Below are 25,178 nucleotides of genomic sequence, written 5' to 3' on the forward strand. Positions count from 1 at the left end.
ATCAAGGGTTTATTTTATTTTATTTATTTATTTATATATATATATATAGATAATTAACCATAAAAATCTTTTATCATACAAGAGTATATTCTCTATTTTTTTTTTTTTAATCAAGGGTTTATTTTATTTTATTTATTTATTTATATATATATATATAGATAATTAACCATAAAAATCTTTTATCATACAAGAGTATATTCTCTATTTTTTTTTTTTTAATCAAGGGTTTATTTTATTTTATTTATTTATTTATATATATATATATAGATAATTAACCATAAAAATCTTTTATCATACAAGAGTATATTCTCTATTTTTTTTTTTTTAATCAAGGGTTTATTTTATTTTATTTATTTATTTATATATATATATATATATATATATATATATATATATATATATATATATATATATATTTATTTATTTATTTATTTATTTATTTATTTATTTATAATTATATATAATATATATTTATATATATTTGTACTCAAAAAAATATTTATATTTAATTATAAAATCTTTCGGTTTTTCGGTTCGGTTTGAGTAACCTGAACCGTTTTGCCCACCCCTACTATAAACTCCACTTTGTTTCTTAGGAAAATTATTCTGTAGACTCGTGTCTAAATACACAATTTATATTCTAAATGTTCACAATTTACATATTAGATTTTCACAATTTATTATGTAAATAGACATAGGTCCACCTTATAAGGTGGACCCAGGTACATGGTATAACTATTGAAGCAGGAAAATTATTGGGTAGACCATGAATATAATGTACATTTTTATTATACTAAAAGCACATTATTTTTATAATGAATGTACATTATTTCATAGTATATATAAAATAATGTATTTTCCGTACTTAAATGATATACTCTAAAATAATGTACTTTATATACAAAAATAATGTACTTTTAGTATATTAAAAATGGACTTTTTATTTATGGTCCACACAATTGTGTGGACAGTCCACGCAATAATGATTGAGTTAAGCACCAACAAATATTACACAAACTCAAATAGAAATTCTATATCCTAATAGGCAGACTGCAGCGTACTAGTTTTTTTATATTTGCATGGAAGGGGATACCCGAGCTATCAAAGTACATTGGCTAAGAGGTACAAATCAACACCTAAACTGAAAACACACAGCAGCGCTTAAGAGCGCATCTCATTTGTCACCACAAGGCCAAAACAGCCAGCTTGTCTATCACCATCCTCCATCGCTATATCTGGAGGGTCAGCTCGATTAGTGAAAACCCTTGGTAGATCAAGAGGCTCCCCCATTAGAGTATAATCTGTGTCGTCTATAGAGGGATCCTTGGTTGTTCATTCCCATGGTAGACCATCGTGCTTGTGACCAGCATCCAAGGCCCATAGTTGTCCTTGAACTGTCGAGCTTGGGGAGGAACAGTCTGCGGAGCCATAGATGGTGCAGCTTCTGACGATTCTCTGTTTCTTGAAATTGATTTCTCTTCTCTCCGGGTCGCAAACACCATTGACATTTTCCTTTCTGCACTGATTCTAATTATGACCATATAAAGCACAATTGAAGCACACGAGATGAATACCTTCATACGCAATAGGCCACACTTTTTTATCTAATGTAAAATTTGACAGAAGAGGTTTCGACATTTCTAGTTCAATGCATACTCTAGCAATTTTTCCTTTAGAAATCAGGCTAGTAGTATTATCCACTTTGATTGGACGGCCTACATTCTTCCCTATCTTCATCAAGAAAGCATCTTCAAAATATTCTATAGGTGGAGATGGAAATCGAACCCAGACCAACAGCTTTTCGGTCTTGTTATCCTTGGGATCGAAATTGGGTTTCCATTCCTGAACAAGTAATGATCCAAGATCATCCATCAACCTTCAAACTTGGTGAATTCGTAATCTAGAAGGGAATTGAACTTCCTAAGAAATAGTCTTGGTCCAGGGTGATAAGCTCGAAAGATGCTTCAGGTTTCCACATTCTTTGGAGTCTCTGTAAAAGGTAAGAGTAGCTAACCTTGCGGCCAAGAACCTTGACAATTAAGGATCGGCACCATGGACGGTGAAGCCGTTCCTTTTCTTCTTTCGTAACTAGTACTACTGGGCAAGTCCGATCCGTGTTCCCTTCATCCATTATATCATCATCCGAAACCACTTCCTTCTCCAGATGAACGTTGGTTTCCTTCTGAGCCCATGCACGACTGGGTGTGGCTGCTGGCGTCCTTCTTAGCCCATGCACGACTGGGTGTGGCTGCTGGCGTTCGTCACTGCGCCGATTCTGGTGACTTCAACCCGCCTGCTAAGGGTGTTTCTTGGACTAACACATCCGAAGATGGCATCATGTCTAGCTCCTCTGTTTCGCGTCCTCTCTTCGTTTTCTTGGTGCTATGCACAAGCAAGTCTTGATCTTCCGGTGACAGAGTGGTAGTCGCCGGTGAATCCATTTGAGAGAGGAATCAAATACTCCGTGCAGCGTACATTGAACTTTTAAATTTTTTTGTATATATAATATAAATATGGAATTCTAAATTATTGTATCTAGACACTTTTTATTTAATAAAATTAAAAACAAAAAATAATCTTGTTAATGATACGATCATGATTATTATTCTGATCTTAAATAATCTTTTAATCAAATGATCAAATCATCATATCAACGAGAACTAGACTTAAAAGGAATGGGAGTCTTGCGCAGATTTCTAAATTTCTTATTGTCACTGCCCCATTTTGAGCCATAAAACATATATATAGAATGATGAAATATAAATGAATTATACAAAATAAAAAGAATACATGCTAAAAGAATTAAGAATCTCACAACAAAATGTCCTAACATGAACTATCACCATTGGTAAACAAGTTCCTACACTGCAGAGCTCGGCTAACTTGGACAATGTCAGCAAAGCTTTAAGGTATCTTTCTTATCCTCTTCTTGTCATCCATGAAGAACATGCATGAAGTAATTGTCAGTACTGTGGTGGAGGAAGTAGACACAGCTGAACTTCTGTGCGCTTATGAGCTTTTGAGGAAGTAACCCACAACTACACTTAGCAAGGCAACACCGATGATAAACATGATGGAAGCGCTACCAAAACCACGTTTGTTGGCATCATGCTTCGTGAGTTCCTACGCACAGTGATATTCAGTTATCCGATTGAAATCTACACAGTAGGAAAACAACCCCTCCCACAAGTAATAGAAAGTAGGGCTTGTGGGGGTAACCCCAACCAAGATGGTAAGAGATCCATACTTGTAACCGCAAGGTCACGAGTTCGAATCCTTACCCTTTGGTTTGAGCCGATCAGCTATAGGTAACCTATGCTGATTTACTTCCTTGTGGTTCTTTGCTAACTAGGGTCGCAAAGCGGGGTTTACCTACACCCCAAAGGATTGTGGGGTTTCCCTTGACATCCCAAAAAAAAAAAGTAGGGCTTGTTGAGTGTTTCAATTTATAAACTTTTCAGTATTAGTTGACAGTTAGATGCAAGCACAGAAGGTAAATGTTATACCCAAAAACTGCATATAGAAATACGTAAATGCCTAACCAGTTGTTGACGAGGTGCGTCACTTTGTTGCACTGCTGGAGCCTTTTCTTCAGTCAGATTTGAAGTGAGCGGTCTTGCCTGAAAATTGAAAATTATAAAAATTTCACTGGTCAATCTGAAAATCAATCACGGTTTAAATTCAAGGTATCAATAGCTAAAGAATCTGAGAATAGTTTATGCAAGAAAACTTGCTGTATGAAAGACAAAGAAGTCACCCTGCATCTTTTAATCTTCTAGAAGTAAACTGGAATCATAAAGCAGACAACTAAAACAGAGAAAGAATGGGCACAGCCGCACAGCCAAATTAAATATGCCTAACATCATTATGTAGATACACACAAGTACTAGTTACTATATCTACGGAATGAATATGCAATATTCCCATAAGAAAAGAAGGGGCATTTTGCACTGAGGCAAGATGGTCTGAGCAAAAACAAAATCTTCACTGAAAGTCAAAAGTGACCTGCCATGCCTGACTTAAAGCATCTAGTATCTCACAGTGAATTTGACATAAGTATTACATTCTTGACAAATGCACTTCCTAGGTGAGCCGTGACGTAAGCTTATCACAAGGATTTGAACCATTAATACCAGTGGTAGGTAAAAAAAGAAAGAAGATGAATATGATTCAATTCATTTCAGGTGAAAGATGACTAGATTATGAAGCACCAATTGCTATCGCAGCACATCTCCAGACCAAGTATGCATATAAGCAACAGCCATAATAATATACTCAGAACTGGGCTTAGAGAGCAACTTCACCTCTGAAGAACTGTCATGAGTATCATTAAATGATCTTGTAACCTGAAAGCAACAAATCTGATGCTATCAGTTTCTCTTTCTATACATGCTAAAATAAAATACTCCGTAACAAGTACAAGTAATATGTATGATAGTTAAGAAGGAAGCAGATAGATTGAAACTCAGAGAAACAAGGAGCAACCTCGGAACCATTCGTATTGCAATTCTCTGTTAACAAATCTGCTTCTGATTCCTCAGCAACCGGAGATGGTGGTTGGGGTGGGGGAACATAAGTAACTTTTAACTTGCATTCTTCAACTCCGCTTCCAGCCTCCTTATTAAACTACAGTGATAACTACCTTCAGTTAATAGCAATTCAAAGTCTAATGGCATAACTCTATCTGATCGACTATTTACAGTACCAAAACCACTATATACAAAAACTACTTGGAAAGCAAAACAGTACCAAAAGGCTGCCATTTTGAAACCTTTAAATTAAACCGTTAAAACAAATAAATTGCTCATTGATTACCATTTCTCCAGTAATATCTTTCGGAGTTGCACCAGGAGTTGCAACTACACTCTGAACTAAAAACTTATCCTTGCATTGCAGGTTTGGAGGCATCTCCTTTTGCGCTTGCATAGTCACTAAAAAGATACAAACATTAACATAAATGACCAAACAAAATCCATTCTATTACCAAAAAAAAGTATGTCAATTGTAAAAATGTCGAACCCCAAAATAGAAAGTTGCGTATTCAGACAATTACACTACTTAAAAATTGCAAATATATCCTCACTTTCTATTTATAAAATAAAGAATTTTTTGATTGGTAACACAGAATAAAGTAAAAGGGTATCAATAAATACAGTAATACACTGTAATTCAGATTACGCGGCGATTGCTAAAATTAAAAGGAAATTGAGATATACAACTAAAGAATACCTATAACATCACAAGTGGACCGAGGCAAAACAATCCCGATATTGGGACGAACGCAATACTTTTTCGGATTCGTTGTCTTAACCTAACAACAAAACAAAAACCAAATTATATAAAATCAAAGCATACATTTCACTTTCTCTGTTCGCCAAAAATACATACGTTAAAAAATAATTCAAAATCAAACAAATGAGATAACCGACATATTTAAACGAGGAATGATATTTACCTTGAAGGCGACATGATTGTCACTCCTATTGGATAGCTGAAGCGAACAAGAGATCTGCTTCTTCAGTTCGACTAATCAATTCAATTAAAAGAAAGAAGAAACTAAAAATGATCAAAATTTGAAATTTGAAATATAATAATAAAAAAAAAATGGAAATGTTTTAGATGAGAAACGGAGAAGAGATGATCGTACATGGGAATCTGAGTTCTAATGGTTCAATGGTAAGAATTTGTGCAGTGCTCATGTCTACTTTCTGCTAATTCTTTTCATTCGAAGAGCAAGTGAAGGTGCGAAGCGGATCGAAATGGAAAACGATTCTCTCTTTTTTTCTTTTTACTAATTTTGTAAATTGCGAGAAAGATTTGGGGGTGATCCGGGTTTGTCTCACCATCTCTGCAGGAAGCGATGTACTTTTTTTAAAGATAAAACAATAAACCAAAAGTAAATAAATAAATAAAATACTACAAAAGTACATGTAACATGTTATAAATATTTTATTTATTATGGACATTATTATTAGTTTTGTAATGGCTATATCATTAATTCACTACTTAATTATGTTTTAGAGTTAATTCCGTTTTTTGTCCTAAATTTATAAGTGGCAATCCACTTTAAGTCCTTTTTTATTAGAACATCCACTATTGGTCCTAGTATTATTGTAGCATGACCATTTTTTGTCCTCTATCAACAAAACAGTTTAAATATCGTTAAATACAATAACATTTTGATCTTTAATTATGAATTTTTTCAAAAAAAATAAACATAAAAAATATAGCGGTTCAATCTACTTTATATAAAAAAAAATTAAAAAAAAATAAAAAGATTGAAATGACTTTCTATTTAACGACATTTCAACAGTTTTGTTGAAGGAGGACTATAAATGGTCATGCCACAATAATATTAGGACTAAATGAGGATATTCTAATAAAAATGACTAAAAGTGGACTGTCACCTATAAATCTAGGACGAAAAATGGAATTAATTCTTATGTTATATATATATATATATATATATATATATATATATATATATATATATATATATATATAGGGAAGAGTTTAGGTGCGGGTATAACTTCTCGTGCGATTGTGCGGTTAACTAAAAAAGATGCACTTGCATTAAAATAGTGCACCTTAAGCACACAAACCACGCACCTTAAACAATAACAAAATACTTTAAGAACACAAACTACGCACCTAAATTTTTAAAATGATGCACCTTAAGTTTCAACAACCAACGCACCTGTTACGAATTACACTTCTAAAGTTGAAAAAAATTTATCAAATTGACAACTGAAATTGCTTTTTGCTATTATAATAAAAATGTTATTCCTAATGACTCACAAATAGTCAATTCTTATACCATGGACCACGGTCCCAAAACACCGTTTACTCCGTCCCACGACGTCATTGCGTCGTGGGGGAGTTGTTTATTATATATATATTTTAAATAAAAAATACGAAAAGGGAGCACTTGTCTCCACTCGACCACCCCACTCCCCACTTTCTTTTCAACCAAGCAAGAAAGACATACCGTCTGCTCCAAAGCTTCGCTGTTCTTCCCTTGTGATTTTCATCAGCTTCCTCGCCATTTCTACCATTTTCAAGCGCCATTGCAGTGTAGTAGCTTCAATACAGATAACACACATTGTCATATGTCAAACAAAATCCTATTTATCTATTTTGAATGAGCTAAAATTTAATATGAGTTCTTTACAGCCATAACAACACATGTAGTGACAAGCATATTACAAAATACATAAATTATTGTCAAATATGAAAAAAAATCACGTCTATCATTCAAAAAAAAACTGTATCGTACTTAAAATGATACGGAGTACTAACCTTTCCAAACATTGAAACTACATGGTTTATAAAATGGAACTAGCTGGGTGAAAACACATGTAACTACCTGTGTTCATCGAGTATTCTGTAGTATTTTCAAAAGGAGACTATAGTTTTTTCAAAAGGAAACTGTAGGGCTTTCAAAAGGAAACTACAGTGTTTGTTAAAAGAAACTGTATGGTGTGTAAAATGTAATAGATTAGGTGGTCTCACGTTATGTCCTAAAAAAATATTAAATGAAACTATATAGTAATTGAAATGATACTGTAGTGTTTTAGGAAACAAACTGTAATGTATCTAAAATGAAACTGTAGTGTTATTGTCAACTGACACTACAACGAAACTGAAATGAAACTACAGACTTAACAAAAAGAAACTGCAACGTTATTAAAGTGAAACTAATGTCAAACATTATCAACTGATATTCAAGTGCTCTCTAACTGATACTGCAATGTCCCATAACTGACACTATAGGGTAACTGAAATGATAATGAAAAAGAAACTATAGTGTTTTTAAAAAGTAACTGCATTGTTTTGTAAAAGTAACTGTATGGTGTATAGAATGAAACTATGTTAAACAAAGAAAATTGTATAAACTATGAAATCTAACTGGTTATAATGATCATTTATGCTTTGTGACCTTAATGCGGGGCAGAAATGAAGAAGAAAGCAACAAAGTAGAAAAAAACCCAAAGCAATCTTGGATTCCCAAGCAGCGATGCCAACACCACCTATTGAACCCAGTGCTCATGATGCAGGCTTATCTCGTTCACTTTCTTTGTCATTTTGTCTTGAGTCCATATACTTGGTCGTTCCACCATCTCCTTCTAACATATACCCACCAAGTATTCTGGTATCCCTCCCAGTTTTATCTTAGATAGAACATTTGCCTCCGAATTTTCTGCTCTAGGAACATGGTCGATCTCATACGCTTGGAACTCCTTCAAGAGTCCCTCAGTCACTTCTTTGTATTGTCTCATTCTCTCCCCTTTAGTTTCATACGTTCCCTTCACCTGCCCGACCACCAAACGTGAGTCGGTCCGGATGCGGAGTTTCTTAGCTCCAAAAACTTTTGCTACCCACAGCCCGTCGAAGACGGCTTCATACTCAACTTCATTGTTGGAGGTTTTGAATTGGTATTCTAGGGCGTAGAACAGTCGGAACCCTTCTGGGGTAGTTAACATTACTCCCCCTCCATGGTGCTTTTGGCTCGAGGCACCATCAGCATGGATTTCCCACCATTCCTCGGAGTTAGGAATAGTCACAGAGTCGTCCTTTGAATCCTGAGCTGTGCATTCGATCATGAAATCAACCAAGACCTGGGCTTTGATGGCAGGTCGTAGTTGGTAGGTACTCAATTCCATACTAGGTCAGCTCAACAGCCCATTTAACGAGTCAACTCGACGAGGTCGGATTCCTGAGAATTCTCACCAACGGTTGATCTGTCAGCACTCGGATCGGGTGGGCTTGGAAGTAGGGGACTAACTTCCGTGCCGTGACTACTAATGCATAGACCACCTTCTCGAGTGTTGAGTAACAAACCTTGGTAGCCTTTAAAGCCCTACTCACATAATATATCGGGTGTTGAATCTTGTCTTCTTCCTGGATGAGAACCGAGCTTACTGCTTGCTGAGAGGCAGCCAGATAAAGGAAGACCATTTCCCCCTCGACTGGTTTGGACAACAATGGAGGAGACATCAAGTACTTCTTGAGACTTTCGAAAGCTGTCTGACATTCATTCGTCTATACAAGCCTGTCCCTAGTCTTCAAGGAGTCAAAGAAAGGTAGGGACCGGTCGGCCGATTTGGACAAAAATCGACTCAATGCTGCCAACCGACCTGTCAAGCGCTGCAGCTCCCTAATGGCTTTAGGCAGCTGCATGTCTAGGACGACACTAACCTTTTCAGGGTTTGGCTCGATCCCTCGTTGAGTTACCAAATATCCTAAGAACATACCCCCTTGTACCGCGAAGGCACACTTCTTAGCATTCAACCTTAGATTATGTTCTTCCACGACTTGGAAGCTCGCAGCAAGGTCGTCCGCATGATTTTCATCTTTGAGACTTTTCACGAGCATGTCATCCACGTAGGCGACCATAAACTTTTCCAACAAGTCCTTGAATAGTTGCGACACCATTCTGGTATAAGTTGCACCTGAATTCTTCAATCCGAATGACATCACCCGATAGTAGTACACCCCATCAGGGGTCACGAAAGCAGTCTTCTCTTCATTGGGTGCGTGCATGAAGATTTGATGATAACCTCAGAAGGCATCCATGAAACTCAGTAAGGCACACCACGCTGTCTTGTTCACCATCTGGTCGATCCTTGGCAACGGGAACGGGTCTTTGGGGCAAGGTTTGTTTAAGTCGGTGTAGTCAACGCACATCCTCCAAGCAGGCGGCTTCGGGACCAACACCACGTTGGCCAACCATTTAGGATATTTTACTTTCCGAATATGGCCAGCAGCCAGTAATGCCTCAATCTCCTTCTTTACAAGCTCTCGTCGAACTGTTGAGTGATGTCTCTTCCTTTGAACCACAGGTCGGTAAGTCGGGTCTACCGCCAACTGGTGAGTTATTATGGACCGGTTCACGCCGTGCATATCTTCAGGTTCCCATGCAAAGATTTTCTTATATTTCTTCAACACTCGTACCACCAACTCTTTGACAGCTTCCGACAGACCCTTACCGATCCTCGCCCGTCTTTCAGGGAAGGTCGGATCAATTTCTACCTCTTCTAACTCGACCGCTGGTTCAGGTCATTTAAAGGTTCGCTCTGTTGTGTCCTCCCGTTTACTGATAGTATAGATCTGTAGATCCGTCCTTCCTATCTTGCGACAGGACTATAAATAACAGTCACGAGCTACCTTCTGATCACTGCGTAGCACTCCTACTCCCATGGGTGTTCGAAATTTCATGCACATATGTTTTAGTGAAATTAGGGCTCCTAAGTCCTCCAACCCTGGCCTCCCCAAAATCGCGTTGTGAGAGCACTCTAGACGCACGACTACAAATTCCATTTCTACTATGGTAGTTTTTGGGTAGGTGCCTAACTCGACCAATAGCTTTATAGCACCTTCAGCCTCGATTGAATCATCGGTGAACCCAGCCAAAGGAATCATGACTGGTCTAAGGATATCTTTATCCAACCCCAACTTGTCAAAAATGTCGAGGTAAAGCACGTTAACATTGCTACCAGTGTCCACCAACACTCGTCGTACGACGATACCGACTATGTCCATGGCTATGACTAGGGCGTCTCTATGAGGTCCTTCACCCAAGGGTAGGTCATCATCTGTAAAAGTGATTGGCTCTCGACATGCCCTTTTTACCTGCTCTGCGCGTCCATAGATATCTCCGACGTATAGTTGTCGAACCCAGGCTTTCCTCAACCCGGCCAAGTCACCTCCCTCCGGTCCTCCAACAATCATGTTAATGACGTTTTGCCCTTCCACTTATCCTCCTTTTCCTCCGAAGCAGGCTGTTTTCCTTTATCATGGTTACCTTCTCCAGTATAGCCCTGGTTCCCGCGTTGCCAAGGCAAACCGTAACGCCACTGAGTCGGAGTACTCCTTTGTATGATAGCCTCTATTTCTTTCTTCAAGAAGTCACATTCCTCGGTCGAATGGGTGGTCGACCGATGCAACCGACAATACTTGCATGTTCCAAATGTCTGACCAGCGGTTGGGGGCGCGTTCGCTGGCTGTGCCTCTGTTTGGGGCTGAGCTTGCACTTTTTGAACTGCAACGGGCTGTTGACGGAATGGTGGGACACCCGTTCTTTCAGGGTTCCGACCGGTCTCTTGTCGGCCTAGCCGACTCTTATCGAATCTCCCAGCACGTGACTCCTCTACACGAGGCTTCTTGGGTCGTGACATCCCTCCTTCCTGAATCCTTTTTTGTTTTACCGCGTCCTCAGCGTTGGCGTAACACTTAATTGAGGATATTACCGCCACACTTAGGCAACTAACAATTAAAGGGGTGTTACAGTTCGGTTAACAGTTAATTCGGTTCGAAACTTCGGTTAACCAAATTAAGCGAACGGTTAACCAAAATTTTAAACTTTAGCTTAAAAAGTTAGGTTAATCGGTTAACCTACCGATTAACTTAAAAAACAATCGATTAGATTAACCGATTAAACACCTCTTTGTTAATTAAGCTAATAATTACATGAATATTAGTATAATTACAATTAATTCATTTAAATATATATGTAGAAGGAGGAAAAAGTGAAGGTGATATGTTGAAAAAGAATATACTTAGCTATAAAAGTATAACTGCACAAATATTAATATAATTGCTTAATAATAATTGTCTAATAATTATTATGGTAATTAAGCTAAACATGGGTCGTTAGATTTATTTTTATAATAATTATAATTAAATTATTTTATCCTTTTCTTCCCATATTTATTTTAGTAATAATATAATTACATAAATCATATTACGTACCAATTTTTAAAAATAATTGCAGACAAACGAGTCATATGTTTTCAATTAATTGAGTGATACTTTTGCATTAATCTTATAATCAAATAAATGTACACTTTCAAATATTAGAATTGTTTATAATTTCATCTTTAATTTTATTATCTAAATATATAATAAAAAAATTTACGTCTACATCGCATGGGTAATTGGATAATTATTTGCTTAAAGTCAAGTAATGATAATATCATAAAACATAATCGATCCAATCCATTTTATCAATTGAATTATATAATATTTGTTGTTATAATTTATATAATTATATATTGATCCAAATATTTTTAAAATATTATAACAAATTCATTCCATGCGAAACACGGGTGAAAATACTAGTATTCTATAATGAGTATCAACTTGTCGATAGTAATGTTGGAGAAGAAGAACAATAATAATCAAAACATTATCAACAAACAACTTCAAGAGTTGCTAAAACTTTTGGCACTCTTTCGTTGGCGCCTGTCTCATTCAACATGACCTGGATCTTAGCTGTCAAATTAATTGCATAAGAATCCATGAATTTTTTACCTAGTACAAACTTTTTAAAAATTTACTGTATATTTAAATGATTAATTCCAAGAATTTTTGTAATCCCTTTTTCAATTTCATTTAAAACAATATTATTTTTTCCAACTGAAATTATTACATTCACTTTTAACACGATTTTTTTTTAAATCAATATAACATAATATGGAGTGATTTTTGTAAACGAATGTAACAAACTACTCCGTAACAATGTTCTTTATATATCATACTTATTGTTTTAGTATGTTTATACTTTTTTCTTCAAGAAAAAAAAAAGTATGTTTTAAAATAAAATACAGAGTTTTTTTTTTTTTTTTTTGTGATTACTACTTACTCTGAGTATATGAACAAAGAGTCAATATCGATTCCACTAAAGCTCAAACCCACAACCTTCCATATGAAGGAGCAACTTAGTGCAACTGAATCACAAGGTCTTTGATGACAAATAATTAGTTAATATATCAAAAGTGAGAAAATAGAAGTTTAAAAAAAAACACTATTGAGGTATAGATAAAATGGGGTATAGATTGAGTGTTTTGTTTTCTTTTAAGTCTTGTATGCAGGAACATGATTAATTTTGGTGTGTAGTTCTAGTTGACTGATCGAAAAAAAATGTGATCAAAATTAAAAAAAAAAATTTGTAAAAATTGTTTGATGCTAGAAATACTATTCCATACAAAAGAAATGAAAAGGTGGGAATTACTGGCTACTAAATTATTTTCAATTAATTTAACTTTTAGGTGTTTGGTTGGATGGAAAATGTTTTCCAAGGAAAATGTTTTCCTTGAATTTAAGGAAAACTAGATTTTCCTTTGTTTGGTTGGATGGAAAACATTTTCCATTGGAAAACATTTCCTTAAGAACAAGTAAAACAAATTCCTTGGCCACCCCTTGGTATTTTGTTTTCCATGGAAAACAAGGAGGACAATTATGCCCTCATTAACATTCTTTAATTACCACCATTATTATTGTTGTTATTATTGTTTAGGGGTATGATTGTCTTTATACCCATTATTCCTTACAATTCCAAATCCAACCAAACAATGGAATTTATATTCTCAGTAATTTATTTTCCACCAACCAAACAATGGAATCTATTTTCCTGGTAATTTGTTTTCCATGGAATTTGAAATCCGTTTTCTTCAAATATTTTCCAGCGAACCAAACGGGCTGTTAATAATTTATTGTTCTTTTTATTATTTGTAAAAATGGAGACACAGACTAGAAACTTCTAATCCTCCCATTATTTGTTGCACGCCACTATACTATTAGAAGGTGTAATACATTTTATTATTTTAATTTATAGTAATGTACAAATACATTTTTATTACATATACGATATAGTTATATGTAATAACGCTTTTTAAAAAATATAATTGACTGTATTATAATGTAGTATGTATTTATACATATTTTGTCAATTTATTAAAACACAAAAAGTCAATGTCTTAAGTGAGATGCCATTAAGTTGCAGTCTACCTGGCATAACATGTAATAACATAAAACTTTAATAAGTAAGCTATTTTCTAGAATTACTTTATGGCGACAATTACAAGTAGTACGAGTGTCGCTTTCAAGTAATATAAAAGGGGAACCACATAAATAATAATTAAGGATATAATAAATTAATAAAAAGAAACAGACAAGTATATAGTTACAGAATCGCGCGCACGTATGGCAATGGAGTTATGCCGGACAGCTATCACTCACCAAAAACACGTTTTATGTATACTAGTAGTTTCACCCATTTGTTAAACAAAATGTATTTGTTATAATATTTTAATAACATTTAGATAAATATATAATTATATAAATTATAATATCAAATATTATAAATTGTAATTGATGAAATTCTTTGGATCAATTATGTTTTCTGACAGTTTTTTTTTTTGCTTAAATTAGAGCAAATAATTGTCCAATTACCTGTGCGATACACAAATAAATATTTTATTATATATTTAGATAATAAAATTAAAGATAAATTATAAAAAATTCTAATATTGAATGTGTACATTTATTTGATTATAATATTAGTCCAAAAATATCACTCAATTAATTGAATAATATATGACTTGTTTGTCTACAATTATCTTTAAAAAATCGATATGTAATATATATGACTTATGTTTACTAATACTAAAATAAATATGGAAATTTTATGAGAAATAATTTAATTGTAATTATTATAAAAATAAATCAAATGACCAATGTTTAGCTTAATTTCCATAATAATTATTAGACAAGTATTATTAGTCAATTACACTAATATATGTGCAATTATACTTTTATACCTTAAATATATTCATTTTTACCATATAGCATTTAGTTTTTCTTTCCTCCATATCTGAATGAATTAATTGTAACTTTTATAAAAAATAAAATCAAAAACTCACTGTATTTTTTTATTTGATCTGATTTGTTTGATTTTTTCAGATGTAAGACGAAGATTGGTACTTAATTTGAACTTGTTATATATATATATATATATATATATATATATACATACATATATATAGACAGAGAGAGAGAGAGAGATAGAGATCAGACACACACAAAATAATGTTACTACTCCCTCTATATTTTGTTTACCATTTATTTACTAATCCAATTTAGTTATTGTTTATAGTATTTTCTTATAATTTTAAAATTTGTATTTTGTATGTAATACTTATTTTATCTATCATGTTTATTATTCATTGGTCAAATAAATACTTTTTTGTGAGTACAAAATCTCTAGATGGTTTTTAATTCTTTAATTAAGTGTCTTTAACACTCCATCCACCGAAGTGTCTGTGAAACTCAAGTGACTTGATCTTTAGAAAAGCTTCTGGATGGTCGTTTGATTCTTTAATTAGGTGTCTTTATATTAACACTCCAACGAAGGATCTGCGGAGGAACTCAAGTGGCTTGATCTTTAGAAAAGCTTAAATGACTTGTTCTTTGTTGAATGGCTTCTGGACTCAACTTGATATTCAATTGAAGGTCCGATCAACATGTTCGGTTTTCGTAAAAGGAGATTTTAGAAGTGTTTTATTTTCTGGATCATGGTGATCAGCTTTAATACTTTCCAATATGTTTTTAGGAGGATCTTTCCATGATTTATTTTAGGATTTCCTCCCTATAAATGAGAACTCCTATTTATAGTTAGGATAAGAAGAATTTGAATATCTTCAAACTCTTTTGATACTATTTAATTAAACAAATTAGATAATATTAATATTATCTAAAAATATATTAAAATTATTATTATTTTTTAAAAAAAGTATTTATTAAATTTTAAGTGTCTACGTACAGTATCAACCTTAAATTAATATTATAAAAATTTGAATTGTATTGTACATCATTTAGTTAAATTTGCCAATTAATTAAACATATAAAATGTGATAGAGAAAAATACTCCGAATTTATATATATATATATATATATATATATATATATATATATATATATATATTCAAATCATTGAAATACAAAATATTGATGCAGGTCTCGAGTATAGAGGTTCATAAAAGTAAGCATCTCCTGGGGAATGGAAAAGACTGAAGCAATGATGTCATCTATAAACATACTCATACTCAGTTAATTGCTTAATACTTGGCGGCGTGCTTTGTCTTTTCTGCCATGTGTAACACTTCTTTGAATACTGTGAGCATCATTAGTAATGGAGTTATTTCATGATTTTTTAAGAGTTTTTTTTTAAGTGTAATTAAAAAAGAAAAAAATGAGATAAGAGGAAAAAATAAATAAAACAAATATAATTTTAAAAAGAAATAAATAAATAAAGTCATTGTGACCCATCATTAAATTTTTTTTTCTTAGAAACCTAAATAATCTCATTCTTGCAGTAGCACCCCAATCTTCTCTCCCCTGCATGTGGCTTTTATCTCCTAAAAAACTGTGAAATAATCAGTAATGTGGTTGCTCTAAGAGCATCCTTATCAATGAAGTTTTTTCACAGTTTTTGAAAGTGTGATTAGGAAAGAGAAAGTGAGAGTAGACTTGACAATTATAGACAGGACCGGTTAACACGACACGAAACCGGACACAAAAATAACGGGTTCATGTTTAGCCTTAACATGTCCCGGGTCGTTAACAGGTTGACTTGTTAAGGACCCGTTATGTTTTCGTGTCTTAACGGGTCAACCCGTTAAACCTATTAAGAATTTGTTTAACCCGTTAATATTATCGTGTTAACCTGTTTACACAAATCTGTTTAGAACTCGCGAAGAACCATTGTCATTTAGGTAAGAACCATTGTCTTTACAAAATATATCATGAACATGATTAAGAATGAATTTACTACATTAGGCCAAGATCATACATCAATTATTGATGTCCAACAATTTGAAATTTGAATGTTTATTGTGTTCAATTTTATTCTAAAAACTAGTATGGACTTCTTTAATTATGATTTTTAATTTGGATGTTATTTTATAATTTTATGAATGTTATAAATTAAATATTTTTTTAGTTTCTTTGATGCATTGAATTGTAGGTTTTATTTCTTTTTTTATATAACTTAACTTTAAATTTAGTTTTTAATATATTAATAGATTTAGCGGGTTTAAACGGATTTCGTGTCATATCGTGTCGACACGATCCGAAACTTGTTAACAAAACGCGTCTATCGTGTCAACCTGTTTAACCCGTTAACAAATCGTGTTCATGTTACAATTTTGAACCCGTTAACCTTAACGTGTCGTGTCCGTGTTTAGCCTTATCGTATTCGTGTCACTATAGTGTCGACCTGTTAATGAACCTGTATACACGAATTGCCAGGTATAAAATGGGAGGGGAGGAAAAAAAACAAATATGATTAATAATAATAATAATAATAATAATAATAATAATAATAAAATAAAGTAGATGGGTCAGGCGCGCCTGCGGGCCCACTAGGCGCATAAGTGACTGCCACGTAGTGTGATAAATGTTGTGGGGGACACTTTTCTGCAATGAACCTTGGTTTTTGCCGGAGGTAACTTTGCATTCTCTCACCTCTTCTCTCTCTTGCCATGTGGCCATCGTTTCCTAAAAAGTTGTGAATGCTCTTCTGCTATGGATGCTCTAAGGGTGCGTTTGGAAATTCGAAAAATGATTTCTAGAAATCATTTTTTGGCAAGAGGAGGAAAATGATGTCTTAGTCAAAAGAAAATAGATCACTTTTTTAGGAAAATGAATGCCTTTTTTTTTTTCGGAAGTCATTTTCCAACGCGCCTCAGCCCTCTCTTTAGGCCTTGCCCTCACTCCTCTTCCTCCTCTTTTTCTCTCACGCATCTTCCTCCAATCTCTCCGATATCATCACCAGTGGTCGTTTCTTTGTTCGCAACCTCTACCTGTCGGAAAGTCGTCGGCAGCGCAGCGACATGCGAAACATCCGTCGACAACCGATCAATGATTTAAGCATCAGGGCATGACTTCATAGATGAGGCGACTCTATCCCTGCCCTCTGATCCTAGAATCGACGGTTGGATCGCCGGCAAAGACACCATGAACGAAGCTTCGACCGAATTACGAGAAATCGTTGTTGGCCCCAGACCTTCATTCTAATGATGGCGATTAGTCAGAGGTTGTTGGACCAGGGCCGCAAAGGAGGATTGCCGACTTGAATACGCTTGATCACCGAAGGAGAAAGTACGTAGCCCCTTTGACGCAGTTTGCCCAACATGCGACGAACAACCTGCTCCTCCGTTTGAGATCGCCGGAAGTATGGTCGTCGGCGCCGAAAATTATGGCTGAAGGAAGTTTTACGATGAAATTCGCGATTAATGTTTGAATTCTTCCATTTCACTGCCTTTGTTTTTTTTTTTCTTTTCGTGTTCCTCATCGACGTGTGTTTTAAAATAAAATTTTGATTTCTGCAGTTTTTTTTCTTTGTGTGTTTGTTTCTTCAGCCTCGTTGTGTGATTTAATTATAAATAAAATGTTTATTTATATAATTATGCTCAATTTTTTGAAAATGAACCAAATAAACTAAGACAGTTTTCTGGATACAACCAAACACTAGAAATGAAAACGTTTTTTTAGAAAATGACTCGTTTTTTAGAAAACATTTTCCAGAAGTCTTTTTCCTAGTTTCCAAACACACTCTAAGTTGCTTAATACCAACTTCAACTTCTTTTTTTTTATTTTGTTAATCTTAAAATGATGTCATAGTTTTACTTTTTTTTTTCTCCACTTTAGGTGTCTTCAAGAATTAAAACTCTTACAGGGCGTTTGGTTGGGAGGAAGGAATTAGGGGGGAAAAGAATTGTAATTCGGTGGCATTGTAATTCAATGAATAAAGTAGGAATTGAAATTACAGGGTTTGGTAATGCAGGAATAGTAGTACAGGGAATTGAAAGGTAAGAAACGACAAAATGACTAAAATGTCCTTATATGTCCTTATGTTGTAGTATATGTTATAGTAGTAGTAGTAATAATAATAATAATAATTCCTTCAATAATAATAATAATAATAATAAGTATAATAATAATTCCTTGAAAAACAATAATAATAATAATAATAATAATAATAATAATTATTATTATTATTATTATTATTATTATTATTATTATTATTATAATTTTTTTTTTTAAAAAGAATAATAATAATAATGATTTTTTTAAATTAAAAAAAAAAAAGAGAGACAAAGTGTATGGGAGGAGGGACAAAATTGTCTTTACACCAACACAATTGCCCCTCCTCTCCACCGAATTGCAATTCATGGGGGGTACCCCATGAATTGCAATTCATCATTTGGAGGGAATTGCAATTCTTTTTGGAGGGAATTGCAATTCTGTAGAATTGCAATTCCCTCCAACCAAACAGTATAGTTTGGGAATTCACTAAATTGCAATTCATCCCAAACTACACTCAACCAAACATGTCATTAGGGAAGAGAGAGAAGGAATTGCATTTTTTCATGTCTTCAAGAAGGGAAGAGTTTTTTTTTTTTTTTTTTTTTTTTTTTTTTTTTTNGCATAATAATTACCTTGAGAAATAGCACCCAACCTGTTCCTCTGCAAAGCAATTTTAAGCTATTTACTGCAGAGTTCCAAAGCGAAGCTACTGATCCAGCAACTTGAAGAGACATCTCCTCTGAGACAATGAATTTTGACTCAGGAATTTTCTCAATTTTGTACCCAAATCTGCAGAGTATGAGTTCATACATCAGAATTTCTGAAAATAACCTATCTTCTATTTTCATTGATAAAGGTTTTCGACTTTGCAACTGCATATCAAATAACATACACATTGAACAAAAACAATTATTGAATCTCACCATGACACCAAGTGGAGAACCACAACATCCTGGCACACTAATCAAATCCCACTACATATTTACTGAAGAATAAGACAAAAATCCACTACAACTGGACAGAACAACATTGGCATTTCCCTCTATCCCTTGGTGGCAAGCAGTGGATTAGGACATGTTCTGTTTAGGATGCCTAGAGGGTGGAGCTTCCACAGAAAATGGGGTTTGGCCCCCATTTCCTTACTTTGGCTATTCAGGAATGAGAAGAACATGTATTAACTTTGAAAGGCTCAGAATTGTCTTTTGAGAAAAATAGGGACATTCTTGAACATAGTCTTTACTTTGGGATTCATGTTAAGTACTGGCAGTGCCTTTTCATTGAATGATTTCTTAGATAGGCTAAAACCTGTGTAGATCTTTTGAAGCTCCCCCATTTTGTTTCTTGTTTCATGGGCAGCTCCTTGGTACCTTTTAATTTTAATTATCTTTATTATTAAAAAAAAAAAAAAAAAAAAAAAAAAAAAAAGGAAAAATTTTTTTTTTTTTTTTTTTTTTTTTTTTTTTTGCAGTCACAAGTAGAAAAGAGAAGAAAGAGATAACATGAATAAAATTTGACCAAAAAAAGAGAATATACGTGCCCAATGCTTACTTAGGGGTGGCATTTTGGTTTAAGTTATTCAAACCGAGCTGAAACCAAACATTTTGGTTTATTATTAAAAATTAATTGGTTATATATTTTATAAACTAAAAAACCAAATGATATATATTTGATAAATAGTTTTTCACTTTCACTTTTAGTCACAACTCTAAAAACTCTTCAATTGTAAAGAGAGAAAGTAGTTCTAGGGTTCTAAGGTGAATTGACGATTCATCTTGATCTTGGAGCTTCTTCTTGCTTGATTGGATATCTTGTTGGATTGATTGCAATTGCTCTTGAATCAAAGTAAATTTCCTGCATTTCTTCTCTTTTAATTCATCATCCATCTCGATTGTTAGTTCAATTGTAATTGCTTTATAATCTAGAACATGAGTGGCTAGATTTTCTTAGGGATTGGATTAACACTTGCTTGCATAATGCTAGTGTGATTATTAATTGCTATTGAAATGTATGTGTTGATTGCTTGAATTCTTGATGGAAGTAGAAGGTTTTCTTGATGTCCATGGGGTTAGGGCCCAACCACATGGAAGACCTAGGAATTATCCTAGTTGCCAAGAGATTGGGATTAAGCTAGGGCCTCAATATAATTGTATTTCCTACATTAGATCCGAGAGGACAAAGTCTAGAATTAGGTGTAGGCAAGATGTTCGACAAAATGTCTCATGGTGAAAACATGGGCACTTGGGTGCTATATTGCTCCATGATAGGCTAAGGAGACCTAAAATGGCATTGACAATAGCAATCATCTCTCTTGAATCACAATTAGAACATTATGCATTTTCCTATCTAAGACACATTAAGGCACAAATGTAAGGAAAGGCTAATCCAATGCCCATTTCATTCTACTTGATTCTCTTTGAGTGATTTGTTTAGTTGCTCTCGTCCTTGAATACTTGATATTTGCACACTTGTTACTTTGAACCAATGTTGAAAAAATCGCTAGGCTTCCCCAAGCGCCCGATTTGGGGTAAGTAGCGTTTCAATTTCATACATCATCAATCTCCACAACTAATGCCCCTAGGAACATTAAATAATGCAGAAAGCCGACACCTAGGAACTTTAAACACAACTAGTTATCTCCATTTGTACTATACTCCTATCTTTTATTTATTTATTTATTATTACTATTATTATTAATTTTCCTCCATTATCTTTAAACTATCAAATCTGGTGAAGAAATCTAGATTCCTTATTTCCTCCTAATCGCAAAATCGATTCTATCACTGACTCGTCGGCTTCAGTTGCGAAATCGACGACATCTTTTTATTTTCATTATCATTAGCTCTTTAGCTGCGACATCGACGACCTCCTGGCTCCTGCTTGGTAGTGACCGGTAGGCGGTGGCAGAGGCGACAAGCGAAGGCGACCGTCTGGCAATGGCCGTCTGGTGTTGTCTACTGCGATTTGGTTTGTGACTGTCGATTATTGTAGGCGGTCTGCTTGGCAGTCTAGGCCGATTTGCAACACTGCTTTGAACACAATGCTCTTGCACACACTTGGGTTTAGCTCTTTGTAGGTTCATGACTTGTGATCCGCCATGCATCAATCGTTCTACATATGTCATCCTTTGAGAATGATATTCCTGGGGAATCTTCATTCTACAACCTACTTTCTATCCACTGCACTAATACACTTTGTCATATTCATAATGTGAAAAGCAACAAATCAACCACACAATCTTGCATAGCTAGATCAACTATGGAAATAGAGTTCATATATAGCACTTGATCTAGCAAGTCAAGAAGCTGAGTGGTTAAGAATTTTGTTAACAGACGTACCATTGTGGTGGTGTCCAACACCTTCTGTACCAATACACTGTGATTCACAAACTACCATTTGTGTTGCAAAGAATAGCGTCTACAATGAAAAGAGAAGACACATAAGAGTCAAACATGAGTCTATATGACAGTTGATTGCTACCGGAGTAATCACAATGGAGTATGTGAGATCTGAGAGAAATATTGTAGATCTTCTCAAAAAAGGTCTAAACCGAAAGACTATCCTTAAAACATCAAAGGAGATGGGGTTAAAACCAGTGCGGTAATGAATTCATGAAAGATATCACTTATATGGTCAAACGAAATCATGGAAAGGCATACACCAAATTTGTAAAAATGAATGACCATTACTTACTTTATAGCCTTTTATGGGTGGTCTATATATTGAGATAAACTTGAGAGAGTTAAAGTCTATATTGAGATAGACTTGACAGAGATTCATGAGAAGTCAAAGAGTTTGACTTTTGTAGAACTTGCAATTGTGAGAGTTGATGTGTGTATTAGAGTTCAAAATTTATCTAACCGATGAGTTCAAGAAACATATCGCTTTCGGGAAGAAAATTACTCAATGTCATTACGTGTTAATTCAAGGTTTCAAACACTAACATTAAGATCAACTCTTAGCTCTTGTGTATTGCTAAGACATTATTCTTTCCAACTTTCTCTTCGAATGTGTGGTGGATTGTTAGAATATCATTCACCTTGTTTTCCTGCTTAAGCTTGAGACGTGGCTCACCTGTGTTACCCGTCGGAAGCAAGCCGAAAGTAAAAACTGCACCATCTCCAAAAATATTGCTTTTAAAGCAGTGTTGTTTCATAACACGACATAGTTCTTCTACATTTTCTTTTCCCAATTTTCTTCGACACTGTTGCTTTCGGTTTCCAGGCCCAATACCTCCCTCTCCAACCACCATCTCTGACGTCACCCACTTCCATATCTGGCCTTAATCTCGATATTCATCACTTTTCTCTTAGCTTCCATTTTTACTATTACGACTCCCTCACTTACCCCCCACCCCCCAATCTTCGGCGTTGTAGCCTCCCTCTCCGACGTCATTGCCACCATTCCTCCATATATAATTATCCATATTCCATTTATTAATGTCTATTATCTCTTATGTATCAAATATTATGGTGTGTTTGGTTCATGGGTTTACACATCAGCAATGAGAATCAAAATTATAGTTAGTGTTTGGTTGACAACTTTTAAAAACACAACTATGAGATTTGATTACCCATTCAATTAAAAAGGGGTATCATTCCAACTTATTGGTATCTGATTTTTAAGTTTGGATTAGTGCTTTTAGATTTTTGTTTTGATTTTTTTGTTCACATTAGTGCTTTGGATGTCATTATATTATGATCAATTGCCTTAAATTTTTTTTTTTTTATTTTTAAAACCTTTATTTTCATTATAAGGGTTGTACGTTACCAAACATCAATATTGATAATCATTCAACTTCCACCCTATTACCAAACATGTAAAATACTTTAACCAAAACTCATTACTATTACCAAATATTCGATTCTCATTTCGATTCCCATTTTCAAGTGCCAACCAAACACACCCTTAGGGGGCGTTTGGTTCAAGTTATATAAGATAACTAAGGTTATATTTGCTTTGTAATATAAGATTCCCATGTTTGGTTCAAGTTATGTAAGATTCCCAGGGAATGTAACATAACCTCACGATGAAGTTTTTAGCTATTGGAAGGGAATGTGAGATACACCCCGATTTCTTAGGTAATCTCACATTCCCTCATCTTATTTCTAATATTGAGCTTTTAGCATTTTAATCAATTTATTTTATTTGCGTTGTCTTATTTACCTACTTCAATTTTAAACCAAACACAGGAATCTAACATTCTCAGTTATCTAATATTCCCAGCAATCTAACATTCCCTAAGGTAATCTAACATTCCACGAACCAAACGCCCCCTCAGTGTATTAAATTTGTGATTATAGTATATCACTTTTTTTTTCTTCATAAAATTGAGGTTCGAAAATAAAGAGAGAATAGAGAGAAAGTTTGCTTCTTCCAGCTAGGAAATCGACACTTGTTTAACCCATTTGTGTGCATTGTTTGGTGGAAAGCAGAAAATGAGTAATCAACATCCACTTTTCCTGATTCTGTGGTGGAATTTCAAGAAAATGAGATTCCCTGCAAATTTTCTTTCCAATCTCTATATAATGTCCTCGGTCACTCCGTGTATTGCATCCAAAAGCAATGAAAGCATAATACTCCCAAACAAATAGTGTGGTTGGTAAGAGCTAACATTATATATTTATAATAAAATTATTTGAATCATGAATTAGTATCCAACCTTTTTTAGATCTTTAACAAATACTATAGATTATAAATATGTATTATGTCATTTATATATCTTATAATATGAATTTTTCTTTACCGTTGATAGAATGAAGGACAACAATGTATTAAGTAAAACCAATGTTAACAACAAATGATATTATAAATATATAATAACATATAACTAGTGTTTGTACTTATACTATCATCACCTTAACACAATAAAAAAAATAAATTCCTTTATAATATTTTAAATTTTTATAATACCGGACATAAAAATTCTTTAAAGATAGAAAGTAGCTAGTGAATAAGATCTTATAGTTTTAAATATTTATCTAAACAAGCAGTGTATATATGGTGTGGTGTTAAATGTGAATTTATATTTTTAATACACACTAGGTTAACCTGCTATCGTTGCAAGATAATAAAAATAAAACTTTTGACAAATATAGATGTTCAATCAAAATTGTTGGCAATTGATATTTAATCAAACGAAATGTCAATTTAAGTCTTATTCCTTGTAAGTTTACAATCTTAAGTACATTACGTAACATGTATTATTTTTTTCGGAAAAATGGTCAAATAAATCCCTAAATTTAAATTCAAAAAGTCAATTAGACTCTTAAATTTTCGAAAAGTTACAATTAAACGCATAAACATACTATTTTGGAGCATTGGAGCAAAGAAATCGGTTGATGACTTGCAATGGGTTCCGGCGAACTTTCGACCAAACTTTGGCGAAAAACTGGCGGTCGGGTCGCTAGTGTTTTTCACCGGATATTGGTTGGAAGTTCGCTAGAAGATCGATCGGAAGTTCATCGGGACCTTAGTGACCTTCAATTACAAGTCACCAACCGGTTTTTTAGCTTCAATGCTCCAAAATATTA

At 34.0% G+C, this 25,178-nt stretch overlaps 1 protein-coding gene across 1 annotated transcript; it reads right to left on the reverse strand.

Annotated features, from left to right (window-relative positions):
* Positions 1 to 2,684: 2,684 nt before the first annotated feature.
* LOC116001602 (vesicle-associated protein 3-1-like) lies at positions 2,685 to 5,841 on the reverse strand. Its single transcript, XM_031241487.1, has 8 exons — positions 5,648 to 5,841; positions 5,456 to 5,526; positions 5,230 to 5,311; positions 4,816 to 4,931; positions 4,486 to 4,626; positions 4,305 to 4,346; positions 3,543 to 3,620; positions 2,685 to 3,123 (listed from the first exon to the last, which is right to left on the reverse strand). The coding sequence occupies exons 1-8, from the start codon at positions 5,697 to 5,699 to the stop codon at positions 3,010 to 3,012; spliced, it is 696 nt and encodes a 231-aa protein (XP_031097347.1). The 5' UTR covers positions 5,700 to 5,841; the 3' UTR covers positions 2,685 to 3,009.
* Between the last annotated feature and the right edge of the window lie 19,337 nt (positions 5,842 to 25,178).

Source organism: Ipomoea triloba, chromosome 13 (genome assembly GCF_003576645.1).
Source record: "Ipomoea triloba cultivar NCNSP0323 chromosome 13, ASM357664v1".
NCBI lineage: Eukaryota > Viridiplantae > Streptophyta > Magnoliopsida > Solanales > Convolvulaceae > Ipomoea > Ipomoea triloba.

Excerpts from the sequence above, each read along its gene's own strand:
- LOC116001602 (XM_031241487.1), bottom strand. The coding sequence starts at position 5,699 with ATGAGCACTGCACAAATTCTTACCATTGAACCATTAGAACTCAGATTC. Across the intron at positions 4,932-5,229 it reads GTCCACTTGTGATGTTATAG|TGACTATGCAAGCGCAAAAG; the intron begins GTATTCTTTAGT and ends GTATCTTTTTAG. Across the intron at positions 3,621-4,304 it reads CTCATGACAGTTCTTCAGAG|GCAAGACCGCTCACTTCAAA; the intron begins GTGAAGTTGCTC and ends TTCAATTTTCAG.